Source organism: Oncorhynchus mykiss, chromosome 17 (genome assembly GCF_013265735.2).
Source record: "Oncorhynchus mykiss isolate Arlee chromosome 17, USDA_OmykA_1.1, whole genome shotgun sequence".
NCBI classification, from domain to species: domain Eukaryota; kingdom Metazoa; phylum Chordata; class Actinopteri; order Salmoniformes; family Salmonidae; genus Oncorhynchus; species Oncorhynchus mykiss.
Window position 1 is genome coordinate 2553885 of NC_048581.1, and position 19779 is coordinate 2573663.

The window sequence follows — 19779 nt, forward strand, 5'->3', positions numbered from 1 at the left end:
CTTAGTGCACTACATAGAGAATAGGGCTTCAGATTTGACCCCTACTATCCCCTTAGTGCACTACATAGAGAATAGAGAATCAGATTTGACCCCTACTATCCCCTTAGTGCACTACATAGAGAATAGGGCTTCAGATTTGACCCCTACTATCCCCTTAGTGCACTACATAGAGAATAGGGCTTCAGATTTGACCCCTACTATCCCCTTAGTGCACTACATAGAGAATAGGGCTTCAGATTTGACCCCTACTATCCCCTTAGTGCACTACATAGAGAATAGAGAATCAGATTTGACCCCTACTATCCCCTTAGTGCACTACATAGAGAATAGGGCTTCAGATTTGACCCCTACTATCCCCTTAGTGCACTACATAGAGAATAGAGAATCAGATTTGACCCCTACTATCCCCTTAGTGCACTACATAGAGAATAGAGAATCAGATTTGACCCCTCCATATATCAGGAACCAAAACATTCCACAGTCAGTTTGTGGATCTCCAATGGCATCAACAGTCTTCAGAGCAGTGTATTAAACTACCCTATCGGAGCAGTGTATAAAACTACCCTATCAGAGCAGTGTATAAAACTACCCTATCAGAGCAGTGTATAAAACTACCCTATCGGAGCAGTGTATTTAAACTACCCTATCAGAGCAGTGTATAAAACTAACCTATCAGAGCAGTGTATAAAACTATCCTATCAGAGCAGTGTATAAAACTACCCTATCAGAGCAGTGTATAAAACTACCCTATCAGAGCAGTGTATCAGACTATCCTATTAGAGCAGTGTATAAAACTACCCTATCAGAGCAGTGTATAAAACTACCCTATCAGAGCAGTGTATAAAACTACCCTATCAGAGCAGTGTATTAAACTACCCTATCGGAGCAGTGTATAAAACTACCCTATCGGAGCAGTGTATAAAACTACCCTATCAGAGCAGTGTATTTAAACTACCCTATCAGAGCAGTGTATAAAACTACCCTATCAGAGCAGTGTATAAAACTACCCTATCGGAGCAGTGTATAAAACTACCCTATCAGAGCAGTGTATTAAACTACCCTATCAGAGCAGTGTATTAAACTACCCTATCAGAGCAGTGTATAAAACTACCCTATCAGAGCAGTGTATTAAACTACCCTATCAGAGCAGTGTATTAAACTACCCTATCAGAGCAGTGTATTAAACTACCCTATCGGAGCAGTGTATAAAACTACCCTATCAGAGCAGTGTATTAAACTATTCTATCAGACTAGTTAAAATCAGTTCATCTTGTAAGTTACGAGTAAAACCTTTACAGCATTTAAAAAGCTTTTGTCTTGGAGTGTACCAGTCCGTCTCTGAATATTCATGAGGTAGTCATTCATGAGGCAGTCATTCCGGCTCTACTACAGGAAGTGAATTTACACTTTGAAATTGGAGTCATTTAGCAGACGCTCTTATCCAGAGCAACTTACAGAAGCCAGTGTGGTTAGGTGCCTTGCTCAAGGGCACATTGGCAGATTTTCACTTTAGTCGGCTGGGGGATTTGAACCAGCAACCTTTCCTGTGTGTGTGTGTTATTTAACAGTGGGGGGCAGGTAGTAGGGTTGGAAAAGTCTCTCGTGTGAACAGCTGCTGAGCGCGGTGTGTGTGTGTAGAAGTAACCGCGGGAACCGGGAGGTGAAGTAACTAACGAAGCCTTCAGGCACCTCCCCTAACGTCTCCTGGACCTCCGCTGGCAACTCGTGGTAGTGGTGCTTCTACAGACACAGACAGAGAGAGAGAGAGAGAGAGAGAGAGAGAGAGAGAGAGAGAGAGAGAGAGAGAGGGGATACACACAGAGAGAGAGAGAGGATACAGAGAGAGAGAGAGAGAGAGAGAGAGAGAGAGAGAGAGAGAGAGAGAGAGAGAGAGAGAGAGACAATATATAACAGTATATAGGTTTTGTATACTCAGTGTATACTATACTATACTATATATAACAGTATATATGTTTTGTATACTCAGTGTATACTATATATAACAGTATATATGTTTTGTATACTCAGTGTATACTATATATAACAGTATATATATTTTTATACTCAGTGTATACTATACTATACTATATATAACAGTATATATGTTTTGTATACTCAGTGTATACTATACTATATATAACACTATATCTTATACCTTATTTCTCATGTCTCGGAGCATATATATATATATATATAACAGATATACCTTATTTCTCATGGCTCGGAGCAGGTCTCTGACTGAGTTCCCTTTATACGTCCTGAACTTCCTCAGGTCTGGAGAGAAAACACAGAGAGATGAGTGTTACCTGTCTGGTGTGTTACCTGTCTGGTGTGTTACCTGTCTGGTGTGTTACCTGTCTGGTCTGTCTGGTGTGTTATCTGTCTGGTGTGTTACCTGTCTGGTGTGTTACCTGTCTGGTGTGTTCCCTGTCTGGTGTGTTACCTGTCTGGTGTGTTACCTGTCTGGTCTGTCTGGTGTGTTACCTGTCTGGTGTGTTACCTGTCTGGTGTGTTACCTGTCTGGTGTGTTACCTGTCTGGTCTGTCTGGTGTTACCTGTCTGGTGTGTTACCTGTCAGGTGTGTTACCTGTCTGGTGTGTTACCTGTCAGGTGTGTTACCTGTCTGGTGTGTTACCTGTCTGGTGTGTTACCTGTCTGGTCTGTCTGGTGTGTTACCTGTCTGGTGTGTTACCTGTCTGGTGTGTTACCTGTCTGGTGTGTTACCTGTCTGGTCTGTCTGGTGTCTTACCTGTCTGGTGTGTTACCTGTCTGGTGTGTTACCTGTCTGGTGTGTTACCTGTCTGGTGTGTTACCTGTCAGGTGTGTTACCTGTCTGGTGTGTTACCTGTCTGGTGTGTTACCTGTCTGGTCTGTCTGGTGTGTTATCTGTCTGGTGTGTTACCTGTCTGGTGTGATTACATGTCCGGTGTGTTACCTGTCTGGTCTGTCTGGTGTGTTACCTATCAGGTGTGTTACCTGTCTGGTGTGTTACCTGTCTGGTCTGTCTGGTGTGTTACCTGTCTGGTGTGTTACCTGTCTGGTGTGGTACCTGTCTGGTGTGTTACCTGTCTGGTGTGTTACCTGTCTGGTGTGTTACCTGTCTGGTATGTGCTACCTGTCTGGTATGTGTTACCTGTCTGGTGTGTTACCTGTCTGGTGTGTTCCCTGTCTGGTGTGTTACCTGTCCGGTGTGTTACCTGTCTGGTCTGTCTGGTGTGTTACCTATCAGGTGTGTTACCTGTCTGGTGTGTTACCTGTCTGGTCTGTCTGGTGTGTTACCTGTCTGGTGTGTTACCTGTCTGGTGTGGTACCTGTCTGGTGTGTTACCTGTCTGGTGTGTTACCTGTCTGGTGTGTTACCTGTCTGGTATGTGCTACCTGTCTGGTATGTGTTACCTGTCTGGTGTGTTACCTGTCTGGTGTGTTTTACCTGTCTGGTGTGTGTTACCTGTCTGGTGTGTTACCTGTCTGGTGTGTTACCTGTCTGGTCTGTCTGGTGTGTTACCTGTCTGGTGTGTTACCTGTCTGGTATGTGCTACCTGTCTGGTATGTGTTACCTGTCTGGTGTGTTACCTGTCTGGTGTGTTTTACCTGTCTGGTGTGTGTTACCTGTCTGGTGTGTTACCTGTCTGGTGTGTTACCTGTCTGGTGTGTTACCTGTCTGGTCTGTCTGGTGTGTTACCTGTCTGGTGTTACCTGTCTGGTGTGTTCCCTGTCTGGTGTGTTCCCTGTCTGGTGTGTTACCTGTCTGGTGTGTTCCCTGTCTGGTGTGTTACCTGTCTGGTGTGTTACCTGTCTGGTGTGTTACCTGTCTGGTGTGTTACCTGTCTGGTGTGTTCCCTGTCTGGTGTGTTACCTGTCTGGTGTTACCTGTCTGGTGTGTTAAAACACAGAGAGATGAGTGTTACCTGTCTGGTGTGTTACCTGTCTGGTGTGTTCCCTGTCTGGTGTGTTACCTGTCTGGTGTGTTACCTGTCTGGTGTGTTACCTGTCTGGTGTGTTACCTGTCTGGTGTGTTACCTGTCTGGTCTGTCTGGTGTGTTACCTGTCTGGTGTGTTACCTGTCTGGTGTGTTACCTGTCTGGTGTTACCTGTCTGGTGTGTTACCTGTCTGGTGTGTTACCTGTCTGGTGTGTTACCTGTCTGGTGTTACCTGTCTGGTGTGTTACCTGTCTGCAGAGGAACAGAGATGTGCATTCTCCAGTTGGTTCGTACTACAGCTCTGCCAGCCGTCTCCAGCCTCACCACCATGGTGCTGTCTGTAGGTTCCTTCTCTATACGGTCACTCACATCCTAACAAATCACATTTCAAATCAAATGTATTTCGTACATCAGCTGAAATCTCAAAGTGCTGTACAGAAACCCAGCCTAAAACCCCAAACAATGCAGGTGTAGAAGCACAGTGGCTAGGAAAAACTACTAACTAAACCTACAGTCAAATATCAACATACTAGGCTGATCTATAATGAGGAGTCATCTCATCTGTTTTACCTACTACTAACTAAACCTACAGTCATATCAACATACTAGGCTGATCTATAATGAGGAGTCATCTCATCTGTTTTACCTACTACTAACTAAACCTACAGTCATATCAACATACTAGGCTGATCTATAATGAGGAGTCATCTCATCTGTTTTACCTACTACTAACTAAACCTACAGTCATATCAACATACTAGGCTGATCTATAATGAAGAGTCATCTCATCTGTTTTACCTACTACTAACTAAACCTACAGTCATATCAACATACTAGGCTGATCTATAATGAGGAGTCATCTCATCTGTTTTACCTTCTACTAACTAAAACTATAGTCAAATATCAACATACTAGGCTGATCTATAATGAGGAGTCATCTCATGCTCAATCACACTTTTGTCCCTCCAACAGTGATTCTATATTCTCTATCTAGATTCTCAACGGTTAGTTCTAGAAGACTCTCTAAGATTCTCTATCTAGATTCTCAACGGTTAGTTCTAGAAGACTCTCTAAGATTCTCTATCTAGATTCTCAACGGTTAGTTCTAGAAGACTCTCTAAGATTCTCTATCTAGATTCTCAACGGTTAGTTCTAGAAAACTCTCTAATATTCTCTATCTAGATTCTCAACGGTTATTTCTAGAAGATTCTCTATTCTCTATCTAGATTCTCAACGGCTAGTTCTAGAAGACTATCTAGATTCTCAACGGTTAGTTCGAGAAGACTCTCTAAGATTCTATATTCTCTATCTAGATTCTCAACGGTTAGTTCGAGAAGACTCTCTAAGATTCTCTATCTAGATTCTCAGCGGTTAGTTCTAGAAGACTTTCTTCCTCTATTGTGTGTAGCAGATTCTACGAGATGAAAAGTTGAAAATACTTTGGTAGAGGGGTAGAGAGGTAGAGGGGTAGGGAGGTAGAGGGGTAGAGGTGTAGGGAGGTAGAGGGGTAGGGAGGTAGAGGGGTAGAGGGGTAGGGAGGCAGGGGGGTAGGGAGGCAGAGGGGTAGAGAGGCAGAGGGGTAGAGAGGTAGGGAGGTAGAGGGGTAGGGGGGTAGAGAGGTAGAGGGGAGGGAGGTAGGGGGGTAGCGGGGTAGGGAGGTAGGGGGGTAGAGGGGTAGAGGTAGCGGGGTAGAGGTAGAGGGGTAGATGGGTAGAGGGGTACCTGGAAGAACTGAAGTTGCTTATCAGGGCTCCAGAAGAACGGGTGTTTAAGAATAGAGGAAGTGGAGGGGCGGGACTCTGGATCGCTGTTGATCATTCGCTCAATCAGGTCCCGCGCTATGACGTCATCTGACGGACACACAACACAGCCAATTAGAGCACTGCTCTCAATCAGAATCACAGAATCTCAAGAGTCTCTAAACGACAGACGACACACACACCCACCATGCACGTCTTCCAGGAAGTGTGTGAGGAAGTACTCCCCGGTCAGGATGTTAGCTTGGCGTCGTAGCGTGTCACCAAACGGGTGCTGCCCCCTACTGACCACGTAGTAGAACACACAGCCTGCCGAGAACACATCCACCGCCTGGTCACAACGGGTCTAGAGAGAGACACAACATTATTATAGTTAGAACACTGTAGAACACAGGAAGTAGTATTATAGTAGTAGTAGAACACACTAGAGAGAGGAGTAGTATTATAGTAGTAGTAGAACACACTAGAGAGGAGTAGTATTATAGTAGTAGTAGAACACACTAGAGAGGAGTAGTATTATAGTAGTAGTAGAACACACTAGAGAGAGGAGTAGTATTATAGTAGTAGTAGAACACACTAGAGAGGAGTAGTATTATAGTAGTAGTAGAACACACTAGAGAGGAGTAGTATTATAGTAGTAGTAGAACACACTAGAGAGGAGTAGTATTATAGTAGTAGTAGAACACACTAGAGAGGAGTAGTATTATAGTAGTAGTAGAACACACTAGAGAGAGGGAGGACTAGTATTATAGTAGTAGTAGAACACACTAGAGAGAGGAGTAGTATTATAGTAGAAGTAGAACACACTAGAGAGGAGTAGTATTATAGTAGTAGTAGAACACACTAGAGAGGAGTAGTATTATAGTAGTAGTAGAACACACTGGAGAGGAGTAGTATTATAGTAGTAGTAGAACACACTAGAGAGAGGAGTAGTATTATAGTAGTAGTAGAACACACTAGAGAGGAGTTGTATTATAGTAGTAGTAGAACACACTAGAGAGAGGGAGGACTAGTATTATAGTAGTAGTAGAACACACTAGAGAGAGGAGTAGTATTATAGTAGAAGTAGAACACACTAGAGAGGAGTAGTATTATAGTAGTAGTAGAACACACTAGAGAGGAGTAGTATTATAGTAGTAGTAGAACACACTGGAGAGGAGTAGTATTATAGTAGTAGTAGAACACACTAGAGAGGAGTTGTATTATAGTAGTAGTAGAACACACTAGAGAGGAGTTGTATTATAGTAGTAGTAGAACACACTAGAGAGAGAGAGGAGTAGTATTATAGTAGTAGTAGAACACACTAGAGAGGAGTAGTATTATAGTTGTAGTAGAACACACTAGAGAGGAGTAGTATTATAGTAGTAGTAGAACACACTAGAGAGAGGAGTAGTATTATAGTAGTAGTAGAACACACTAGAGAGAGGAGTAGTATTATAGTAGTAGTAGAACACACTAGAGAGAGGGAGGACTAGTATTATAGTAGTAGTAGAACACACTAGAGAGAGGAGTAGTATTATAGTAGTAGTAGAACACACTAGAGAGGAGTGGTATTATAGTAGTAGTAGAACACACTAGAGAGGAGTAGTATTATAGTAGTAGTAGAACACACTAGAGAGAGGAGTAGTATTATAGTAGTAGTAGAACACACTAGAGAGGAGTAGTATTATAGTAGTAGTAGAACACACTAGAGAGAGGAGTAGTATTATAGTAGTAGTAGAACACACTAGAGAGGAGTAGTATTATAGTAGTAGTAGAACACACTAGAGAGGAGTAGTATTATAGTAGTAGTAGAACACACTAGAGAGGAGTAGTATTATAGTAGTAGTAGAACACACTAGAGAGGAGTAGTATTATAGTAGTAGTAGAACACACTAGAGAGAGGAGTAGTATTATAGTAGTAGTAGAACACACTAGAGAGGAGTAGTATTATAGTAGTAGTAGAACACACTAGAGAGAGGAGTAGTATTATAGTAGTAGTAGAACACACTAGAGAGGAGTGGTATTATAGTAGTAGTAGAACACACTAGAGAGAGGAGTAGTATTATAGTAGTAGTAGAACACACTAGAGAGGAGTGGTATTATAGTAGTAGTAGAACACACTAGAGAGGAGTGGTATTATAGTAGTAGTAGAACACACTAGAGAGGAGTAGTATTATAGTAGTAGTAGAACACACTAGAGAGAGGAGTAGTATTATAGTAGTAGTAGAACACACTAGAGAGAGGAGTAGTATTATAGTAGTAGTAGAACACACTAGTGAGAGGAGTAGTATTATAGTAGTAGTAGAACACACTAGAGAGAGGAGTAGTATTATAGTAGTAGTAGAACACACTAGAGAGGAGTAGTATTATAGTAGTAGTAGAACACACTAGAGAGGAGTGGTATTATAGTAGTAGTAGAACACACTAGAGAGAGGAGTAGTATTATAGTAGTAGTAGAACACACTAGAGAGAGGAGTAGTATTATAGTAGTAGTAGAACACACTAGAGAGAGGAGTAGTATTATAGTAGTAGTAGAACACACTAGAGAGGAGTGGTATTATAGTAGTAGTAGAACACACTAGAGAGGAGTAGTATTATAGTAGTAGTAGAACATACTAGAGAGGAGTAGTATTATAATAGTAGTAGAACACACTAGAGAGAGGAGTAGTATTATAGTAGTAGTAGAACACACTAGAGAGAGGAGTAGTATTATAGTAGTAGTAGAACACACTAGAGAGGAGTAGTATTATAGTAGTAGTAGAACACACTAGAGAGAGGAGTAGTATTATAGTAGTAGTAGAACACACTAGAGAGAGAGGAGTAGTATTATAGTAGTAGTAGAACACACTAGAGAGGAGTAGTATTATAGTAGTAGTAGAACACACTAGAGAGGAGTTGTATTATAGTAGTAGTAGAACACACTAGAGAGCGGAGTGGTATTATAGTAGTAGTAGAACACACTAGAGAGGAGTAGTATTATAGTAGTAGTAGAACACACTAGAGAGGAGTTGTATTATAGTAGTAGTAGAACACACTAGAGAGAGGAGAAGTATTATAGTAGTAGTAGAACACACTAGAGAGGAGTAGTATTATAGTAGTAGTAGAACACACTAGAGAGGAGTAGTATTATAGTAGTAGTAGAACACACTAGAGAGGAGTAGTATTATAGTAGTAGTAGAACACACTAGAGAGGAGTAGTATTATAGTAGTAGTAGAACACACTAGAGAGAGGAGTAGTATTATAGTAGTAGTAGAACACACTAGAGAGGAGTAGTATTATAGTAGTAGTAGAACACACTAGAGAGGAGTAGTATTATAGTAGTAGTAGAACACACTAGAGAGGAGTAGTATTATAGTAGTAGTAGAACACACTAGAGAGAGGAGTAGTATTATAGTAGTAGTAGAACACACTAGAGAGGAGTAGTATTATAGTAGTAGTAGAACACACTAGAGAGAGGAGTAGTATTATAGTAGTAGTAGAACACACTAGAGAGGAGTGGTATTATAGTAGTAGTAGAACACACTAGAGAGAGGAGTAGTATTATAGTAGTAGTAGAACACACTAGAGAGGAGTGGTATTATAGTAGTAGTAGAACACACTAGAGAGGAGTGGTATTATAGTAGTAGTAGAACACACTAGAGAGGAGTAGTATTATAGTAGTAGTAGAACACACTAGAGAGAGGAGTAGTATTATAGTAGTAGTAGAACACACTAGAGAGAGGAGTAGTATTATAGTAGTAGTAGAACACACTAGAGAGAGGAGTAGTATTATAGTAGTAGTAGAACACACTAGAGAGAGGAGTAGTATTATAGTAGTAGTAGAACACACTAGAGAGGAGTAGTATTATAGTAGTAGTAGAACACACTAGAGAGGAGTGGTATTATAGTAGTAGTAGAACACACTAGAGAGAGGAGTAGTATTATAGTAGTAGTAGAACACACTAGAGAGAGGAGTAGTATTATAGTAGTAGTAGAACACACTAGAGAGAGGAGTAGTATTATAGTAGTAGTAGAACACACTAGAGAGGAGTGGTATTATAGTAGTAGTAGAACACACTAGAGAGGAGTAGTATTATAGTAGTAGTAGAACATACTAGAGAGGAGTAGTATTATAATAGTAGTAGAACACACTAGAGAGAGGAGTAGTATTATAGTAGTAGTAGAACACACTAGAGAGAGGAGTAGTATTATAGTAGTAGTAGAACACACTAGAGAGGAGTAGTATTATAGTAGTAGTAGAACACACTAGAGAGAGGAGTAGTATTATAGTAGTAGTAGAACACACTAGAGAGAGAGGAGTAGTATTATAGTAGTAGTAGAACACACTAGAGAGGAGTAGTATTATAGTAGTAGTAGAACACACTAGAGAGGAGTTGTATTATAGTAGTAGTAGAACACACTAGAGAGCGGAGTGGTATTATAGTAGTAGTAGAACACACTAGAGAGGAGTAGTATTATAGTAGTAGTAGAACACACTAGAGAGGAGTTGTATTATAGTAGTAGTAGAACACACTAGAGAGAGGAGAAGTATTATAGTAGTAGTAGAACACACTAGAGAGGAGTAGTATTATAGTAGTAGTAGAACACACTAGAGAGGAGTAGTATTATAGTAGTAGTAGAACACACTAGAGAGGAGTAGTATTATAGTAGTAGTAGAACACACTAGAGAGAGGAGTAGTATTATAGTAGTAGTAGAACACACTAGAGAGGAGTAGTATTATAGTAGTAGTAGAACACACTAGAGAGGAGTAGTATTATAGTAGTAGTAGAACACACTAGAGAGAGGAGTAGTATTATAGTAGTAGTAGAACACACTAGAGAGGAGTAGTATTATAGTAGTAGTAGAACACACTAGAGAGAGGAGTAGTATTATAGTAGTAGTAGAACACACTAGAGAGGAGTAGTATTATAGTAGTAGTAGAACACACTAGAGAGGAGTAGTATTATAGTAGTAGTAGAACACACTAGAGAGGAGTAGTATTATAGTAGTAGTAGAACACACTAGAGAGGAGTAGTATTATAGTAGTAGTAGAACACACTAGAGAGGAGTAGTATTATAGTAGTAGTAGAACACACTAGAGAGAGGAGTAGTATTATAGTAGTAGTAGAACACACTAGAGAGGAGTGGTATTATAGTAGTAGTAGAACACACTAGAGAGAGGAGTAGTATTATAGTAGTAGTAGAACACACTAGAGAGAGGAGTAGTATTATAGTAGTAGTAGAACACACTAGAGAGGAGTGGTATTATAGTAGTAGTAGAACACACTAGAGAGGAGTAGTATTATAGTAGTAGTAGAACACACTAGAGAGGAGTAGTATTATAGTAGTAGTAGAACACACTAGAGAGGAGTAGTATTATAGTAGTAGTAGAACACACTAGAGAGGAGTAGTATTATAGTACTAGTAGAACACACTAGAGAGAGGAGTAGTATTATAGTAGTAGTAGAACACACTAGAGAGGAGTGGTATTATAGTAGTAGTAGAACACACTAGAGAGAGGAGTAGTATTATAGTAGTAGTAGAACACACTAGAGAGAGGAGTAGTATTATAGTAGTAGTAGAACACACTAGAGAGGAGTGGTATTATAGTAGTAGTAGAACACACTAGAGAGGAGTTGTATTATAGTAGTAGTAGAACACACTAGAGAGAGGAGTAGTATTATAGTAGTAGTAGAACACACTAGAGAGGAGTAGTATTATAGTAGTAGTAGAACACACTAGAGAGAGGAGTAGTATTATAGTAGTAGTAGAACACCCTAGAGAGGAGTAGTATTATAGTAGTAGTAGAACACACTAGAGAGAGGAGTAGTATTATAGTAGTAGTAGAACACACTAGAGAGAGGAGTAGTATTATAGTAGTAGTAGAACACACTAGAGAGGAGTAGTATTATAGTAGTAGTAGAACACACTAGAGAGAGGAGTAGTATTATAGTAGTAGTAGAACACACTAGAGAGGAGTAGTATTATAGTAGTAGTAGAACACACTAGAGAGGAGTAGTATTATAGTAGTAGTAGAACACACTAGAGAGAGGAGTAGTATTATAGTAGTAGTAGAACACACTAGAGAGGAGTAGTATTATAGTAGTAGTAGAACACACTAGAGAGAGGAGTAGTATTATAGTAGTAGTAGAACACACTAGAGAGGAGTAGTATTATAGTAGTAGTAGAACACACTAGAGAGGAGTAGTATTATAGTAGTAGTAGAACACACTAGAGAGAGGAGTAGTATTATAGTAGTAGTAGAACACACTAGAGAGGAGTAGTATTATAGTAGTAGTAGAACACACTAGAGAGGAGTAGTATTATAGTAGTAGTAGAACACACTAGAGAGGAGTAGTATTATAGTAGTAGTAGAACACACTAGAGAGAGGAGTAGTATTATAGTAGTAGTAGAACACACTAGAGAGGAGTAGTATTATAGTAGTAGTAGAACACACTAGAGAGGAGTAGTATTATAGTAGTAGTAGAACACACTAGAGAGAGGAGTAGTATTATAGTAGTAGTAGAACACACTAGAGAGGAGTAGTATTATAGTAGTAGTAGAACACACTAGAGAGAGGAGTAGTATTATAGTAGTAGTAGAACACACTAGAGAGGAGTAGTATTATAGTAGTAGTAGAACACACTAGAGAGGAGTAGTATTATAGTAGTAGTAGAACACACTAGAGAGAGGAGTAGTATTATAGTAGTAGTAGAACACACTAGAGAGAGGAGTAGTATTATAGTAGTAGTAGAACACACTAGAGAGGAGTAGTATTATAGTAGTAGTAGAACACACTAGAGAGGAGTAGTATTATAGTAGTAGTAGAACACACTAGAGAGGAGTAGTATTATAGTAGTAGTAGAACACACTAGAGAGGAGTAGTATTATAGTAGTAGTAGAACACACTAGAGAGAGGAGTAGTATTATAGTAGTAGTAGAACACACTAGAGAGGAGTGGTATTATAGTAGTAGTAGAACACACTAGAGAGAGGAGTAGTATTATAGTAGTAGTAGAACACACTAGAGAGAGGAGTAGTATTATAGTAGTAGTAGAACACACTAGAGAGGAGTGGTATTATAGTAGTAGTAGAACACACTAGAGAGGAGTAGTATTATAGTAGTAGTAGAACACACTAGAGAGGAGTAGTATTATAGTAGTAGTAGAACACACTAGAGAGGAGTAGTATTATAGTAGTAGTAGAACACACTAGAGAGGAGTAGTATTATAGTACTAGTAGAACACACTAGAGAGAGGAGTAGTATTATAGTAGTAGTAGAACACACTAGAGAGGAGTGGTATTATAGTAGTAGTAGAACACACTAGAGAGAGGAGTAGTATTATAGTAGTAGTAGAACACACTAGAGAGAGGAGTAGTATTATAGTAGTAGTAGAACACACTAGAGAGGAGTAGTATTATAGTAGTAGTAGAACACACTAGAGAGGAGTAGTATTATAGTAGTAGTAGAACACACTAGAGAGGAGTAGTATTATAGTAGTAGTAGAACACACTAGAGAGAGGAGTAGTATTATAGTAGTAGTAGAACACACTAGAGAGGAGTGGTATTATAGTAGTAGTAGAACACACTAGAGAGAGGAGTAGTATTATAGTAGTAGTAGAACACACTAGAGAGAGGAGTAGTATTATAGTAGTAGTAGAACACACTAGAGAGGAGTGGTATTATAGTAGTAGTAGAACACACTAGAGAGGAGTAGTATTATAGTAGTAGTAGAACACACTAGAGAGGAGTAGTATTATAGTAGTAGTAGAACACACTAGAGAGGAGTAGTATTATAGTAGTAGTAGAACACACTAGAGAGGAGTAGTATTATAGTACTAGTAGAACACACTAGAGAGAGGAGTAGTATTATAGTAGTAGTAGAACACACTAGAGAGGAGTGGTATTATAGTAGTAGTAGAACACACTAGAGAGAGGAGTAGTATTATAGTAGTAGTAGAACACACTAGAGAGAGGAGTAGTATTATAGTAGTAGTAGAACACACTAGAGAGGAGTGGTATTATAGTAGTAGTAGAACACACTAGAGAGGAGTTGTATTATAGTAGTAGTAGAACACACTAGAGAGAGGAGTAGTATTATAGTAGTAGTAGAACACACTAGAGAGGAGTAGTATTATAGTAGTAGTAGAACACACTAGAGAGAGGAGTAGTATTATAGTAGTAGTAGAACACCCTAGAGAGGAGTAGTATTATAGTAGTAGTAGAACACACTAGAGAGAGGAGTAGTATTATAGTAGTAGTAGAACACACTAGAGAGAGGAGTAGTATTATAGTAGTAGTAGAACACACTAGAGAGGAGTAGTATTATAGTAGTAGTAGAACACACTAGAGAGAGGAGTAGTATTATAGTAGTAGTAGAACACACTAGAGAGGAGTAGTATTATAGTAGTAGTAGAACACACTAGAGAGGAGTAGTATTATAGTAGTAGTAGAACACACTAGAGAGAGGAGTAGTATTATAGTAGTAGTAGAACACACTAGAGAGGAGTAGTATTATAGTAGTAGTAGAACACACTAGAGAGAGGAGTAGTATTATAGTAGTAGTAGAACACACTAGAGAGGAGTAGTATTATAGTAGTAGTAGAACACACTAGAGAGGAGTAGTATTATAGTAGTAGTAGAACACACTAGAGAGAGGAGTAGTATTATAGTAGTAGTAGAACACACTAGAGAGGAGTAGTATTATAGTAGTAGTAGAACACACTAGAGAGGAGTAGTATTATAGTAGTAGTAGAACACACTAGAGAGGAGTAGTATTATAGTAGTAGTAGAACACACTAGAGAGAGGAGTAGTATTATAGTAGTAGTAGAACACACTAGAGAGGAGTAGTATTATAGTAGTAGTAGAACACACTAGAGAGGAGTAGTATTATAGTAGTAGTAGAACACACTAGAGAGAGGAGTAGTATTATAGTAGTAGTAGAACACACTAGAGAGGAGTAGTATTATAGTAGTAGTAGAACACACTAGAGAGAGGAGTAGTATTATAGTAGTAGTAGAACACACTAGAGAGGAGTAGTATTATAGTAGTAGTAGAACACACTAGAGAGGAGTAGTATTATAGTAGTAGTAGAACACACTAGAGAGAGGAGTAGTATTATAGTAGTAGTAGAACACACTAGAGAGAGGAGTAGTATTATAGTAGTAGTAGAACACACTAGAGAGGAGTAGTATTATAGTAGTAGTAGAACACACTAGAGAGGAGTAGTATTATAGTAGTAGTAGAACACACTAGAGAGGAGTAGTATTATAGTAGTAGTAGAACACACTAGAGAGGAGTAGTATTATAGTAGTAGTAGAACACACTAGAGAGAGGAGTAGTATTATAGTAGTAGTAGAACACACTAGAGAGGAGTGGTATTATAGTAGTAGTAGAACACACTAGAGAGAGGAGTAGTATTATAGTAGTAGTAGAACACACTAGAGAGAGGAGTAGTATTATAGTAGTAGTAGAACACACTAGAGAGGAGTGGTATTATAGTAGTAGTAGAACACACTAGAGAGGAGTAGTATTATAGTAGTAGTAGAACACACTAGAGAGGAGTAGTATTATAGTAGTAGTAGAACACACTAGAGAGGAGTAGTATTATAGTAGTAGTAGAACACACTAGAGAGGAGTAGTATTATAGTAGTAGTAGAACACACTAGAGAGAGGAGTAGTATTATAGTAGTAGTAGTAGAACACACTAGAGAGGAGTGGTATTATAGTAGTAGTAGCACACACTAGAGAGAGGAGTAGTATTATAGTAGTAGTAGAACACACTAGAGAGAGGAGTAGTATTATAGTAGTAGTAGAACACACTAGAGAGGAGTGGTATTATAGTAGTAGTAGAACACACTAGAGAGGAGTTGTATTATAGTAGTAGTAGAACACACTAGAGAGAGGAGTAGTATTATAGTAGTAGTAGAACACACTAGAGAGGAGTAGTATTATAGTAGTAGTAGAACACACTAGAGAGAGGAGTAGTATTATAGTAGTAGTAGAACACCCTAGAGAGGAGTAGTATTATAGTAGTAGTAGAACACACTAGAGAGAGGAGTAGTATTATAGTAGTAGTAGAACACACTAGAGAGAGGAGTAGTATTATAGTAGTAGTAGAACACACTAGAGAGGAGTAGTATTATAGTAGTAGTAGAACACACTAGAGAGAGGAGTAGTATTATAGTAGTAGTAGAACACACTAGAGAGGAGTAGTATTATAGTAGTAGTAGAACACACTAGAGAGGAGTAGTATTATAGTAGTAGTAGAACACACTAGAGAGAGGAGTAGTATTATAGTAGTAGTAGAACACACTAGAGAGGAGTAGTATTATAGTAGTAGTAGAACACACTAGAGAGAGGAGTAGTATTATAGTAGTAGTAGAACACACTAGAGAGGAGTAGTATTATAGTAGTAGTAGAACACACTAGAGAGGAGTAGTATTATAGTAGTAGTAGAACACACTAGAGAGAGGAGTAGTATTATAGTAGTAGTAGAACACACTAGAGAGAGGAGTAGTATTATAGTAGTAGTAGAACACACTAGAGAGGAGTAGTATTATAGTAGTAGTAGAACACACTAGAGAGGAGTAGTATTATAGTAGTAGTAGAACACACTAGAGAGGAGTAGTATTATAGTAGTAGTAGAACACACTAGAGAGGAGTAGTATTATAGTAGTAGTAGAACACACTAGAGAGAGGAGTAGTATTATAGTAGTAGTAGAACACACTAGAGAGGAGTGGTATTATAGTAGTAGTAGAACACACTAGAGAGAGGAGTAGTATTATAGTAGTAGTAGAACACACTAGAGAGAGGAGTAGTATTATTGTAGTAGTAGAACACACTAGAGAGGAGTGGTATTATAGTAGTAGTAGAACACACTAGAGAGGAGTAGTATTATAGTAGTAGTAGAACACACTAGAGAGGAGTAGTATTATAGTAGTAGTAGAACACACTAGAGAGGAGTAGTATTATAGTAGTAGTAGAACACACTAGAGAGAGGAGTAGTATTATAGTAGTAGTAGAACACACTAGAGAGGAGTGGTATTATAGTAGTAGTAGAACACACTAGAGAGAGGAGTAGTATTATAGTAGTAGTAGAACACACTAGAGAGAGGAGTAGTATTATAGTAGTAGTAGAACACACTAGAGAGGAGTGGTATTATAGTAGTAGTAGAACACACTAGAGAGGAGTTGTATTATAGTAGTAGTAGAACACACTAGAGAGAGGAGTAGTATTATAGTAGTAGTAGAACACACTAGAGAGGAGTAGTATTATAGTAGTAGTAGAACACACTAGAGAGAGGAGTAGTATTATAGTAGTAGTAGAACACCCTAGAGAGGAGTAGTATTATAGTAGTAGTAGAACACACTAGAGAGAGGAGTAGTATTATAGTAGTAGTAGAACACACTAGAGAGAGGAGTAGTATTATAGTAGTAGTAGAACACACTAGAGAGGAGTAGTATTATAGTAGTAGTAGAACACACTAGAGAGGAGTAGTATTATAGTAGTAGTAGAACACACTAGAGAGAGGAGTAGTATTATAGTAGTAGTAGAACACACTAGAGAGGAGTAGTATTATAGTAGTAGTAGAACACACTAGAGAGAGGAGTAGTATTATAGTAGTAGTAGAACACACTAGAGAGAGGAGTAGTATTATAGTAGTAGTAGAACACACTAGAGAGGAGTGGTATTATAGTAGTAGTATAACACACTAGAGAGAGGAGTAGTATTATAGTAGTAGTAGAACACACTAGAGAGGAGTAGTATTATAGTAGTAGTAGAACACACTAGAGAGGAGTAGTATTATAGTAGTAGTAGAACACACTAGAGAGGAGTAGTATTATAGTAGTAGTAGAACACACTAGAGAGAGGAGTAGTATTATAGTAGTAGTAGAACACACTAGAGAGAGAGAGGAGTAGTATTATAGTAGTAGTAGAACACACTAGAGAGAGGAGTAGTATTATAGTAGTAGTAGAACACACTAGAGAGAGGAGTAGTATTATAGTAGTAGTAGAACACACTAGAGAGAGGAGTAGTATTATAGTAGTAGTAGAACACACTAGAGAGGAGTAGTATTATAGTAGTAGTAGAACACACTAGAGAGAGGAGTAGTATTATAGTAGTAGTAGAACACACTAGAGAGAGGAGTAGTATTATAGTAGTAGTAGAACACACTAGAGAGAGGAGTAGTATTATAGTAGTAGTAGAACACACTAGAGAGGAGTAGTATTATAGTAGTAGTAGAACACCCTAGAGAGAGGAGTAGTATTATAGTAGTAGTAGAACACACTAGAGAGAGAGGAGTAGTATTATAGTAGTAGTAGAACAAACTAGAGAGAGGAGTAGTATTATAGTAGTAGTAGAACACACTAGAGAGAGGAGTAGTATTATAGTAGTAGTAGAACACACTAGAGAGAGGAGTAGTATTATAGTAGTAGTAGAACACACTAGAGAGGAGTAGTATTATAGTAGTAGTAGAACACACTAGAGAGGAGTAGTATTATAGTAGTAGTAGAACACACTATAGAGAGGAGTAGTATTATAGTAGTAGTAGAACACACTAGAGAGGAGTAGTATTATAGTAGTAGTAGAACACACTAGAGAGGAGTGGTATTATAGTAGTAGTAGAACACACTAGAGAGAGGAGTAGTATTATAGTAGTAGTAGAACACACTAGAGAGAGAGAGGAGTAGTATTATAGTAGTAGTAGAACACACTAGAGAGAGGAGTAGTATTATAGTAGTAGTAGAACACACTAGAGAGAGGAGTAGTATTATAGTAGTAGTAGAACACACTAGAGAGGAGTAGTATTATAGTAGTAGTAGAACACACTAGAGAGGAGTAGTATCATAGTAGTAGTAGAACACACTAGAGAGAGGAGTAGTATTATAGTAGTAGTAGAACACACTAGAGAGAGGAGTAGTATTATAGTAGTAGTAGAACACACTAGAGAGAGGAGTAGTATTATAGTAGTAGTAGAACACACTAGAGAGAGGAGTAGTATTATAGTAGTAGTAGAACACACTAGAGAGGAGTAGTATTATAGTAGTAGTAGAACACACTAGAGAGAGGAGTAGTATTATAGTAGTAGTAGAACACACTAGAGAGAGGAGTAGTATTATAGTAGTAGTAGAACACACTAGAGAGGAGTAGTATTATAGTAGTAGTAGAACACACTAGAGAGAGGAGTAGTATTATAGTAGTAGTAGAACACACTAGAGAGAGGAGTAGTATTATAGTAGTAGTAGAACACACTAGAGAGAGGAGTAGTATTATAGTAGTAGTAGAACACACTAGAGAGGAGTAGTATTATAGTAGTAGTAGAACACACTAGAGAGGAGTAGTATTATAGTAGTAGTAGAACACACTAGAGAGGAGTAGTATCATAGTAGTAGTAGAACACACTAGAGAGAGGAGTAGTATTATAGTAGTAGTAGAACACACTAGAGAGAGGAGTAGTATTATAGTAGTAGTAGAACACACTAGAGAGAGGAGTAGTATTATAGTAGTAGTAGAACACACTAGAGAGAGGAGTAGTATTATAGTAGTAGTAGAACACACTAGAGAGGAGTAGTATTATAGTAGTAGTAGAACACACTAGAGAGAGGAGTAGTATTATAGTAGTAGTAGAACACACTAGAGAGAGGAGTAGTATTATAGTAGTAGTAGAACACACTAGAGAGGAGTAGTATTATAGTAGTAGTAGAACACACTAGAGAGGAGTAGTATTATAGTAGTAGTAGAACACACTAGAGAGAGGAGTAGTATTATAGTAGTAGTAGAACACACTAGAGAGGAGTAGTATTATAGTAGTAGTAGAACACACTAGAGAGAGGAGTAGTATTATAGTAGTAGTAGAACACACTAGAGAGAGAGAGGAGTAGTATTATAGTAGTAGTAGAACACCCTAGAGAGGAGTAGTATTATAGTAGTAGTAGAACACACTAGAGAGAGGAGTAGTATTATAGTAGTAGTAGAACACACTAGAGAGAGGAGTAGTATTATAGTAGTAGTAGAACACACTAGAGAGAGGAGTAGTATTATAGTAGTAGTAGAACACACTAGAGAGAGGAGTAGTATTATAGTAGTAGTAGAACACACTAGAGAGAGGAGTAGTATTATAGTAGTAGTA

At 38.5% G+C, this 19779-nt stretch overlaps 1 protein-coding gene across 3 annotated transcripts in view; it reads right to left on the reverse strand.

The window, feature by feature from the left end:
• Positions 1–1258: 1258 nt before the first annotated feature.
• The window catches only part of LOC118940184 (serine/threonine-protein kinase/endoribonuclease IRE1-like), an 87395-nt gene continuing 68874 nt past the window's right edge, over positions 1259–19779 (reverse strand). For all 3 annotated transcript variants that reach the window (XM_036948588.1, XM_036948589.1, XM_036948587.1), the window contains exons 20-24: positions 5867–6023; positions 5643–5770; positions 4169–4292; positions 2207–2274; positions 1259–1740 (exon numbers count right to left, since the gene is read on the reverse strand). In XM_036948588.1, the coding sequence (XP_036804483.1) occupies positions 1558–1740; positions 2207–2274; positions 4169–4292; positions 5643–5770; positions 5867–6023 (660 nt within the window). In that variant the 3' untranslated portion in view covers positions 1259–1557. The remainder of the gene's footprint in view (positions 1741–2206; positions 2275–4168; positions 4293–5642; positions 5771–5866; positions 6024–19779) is intronic.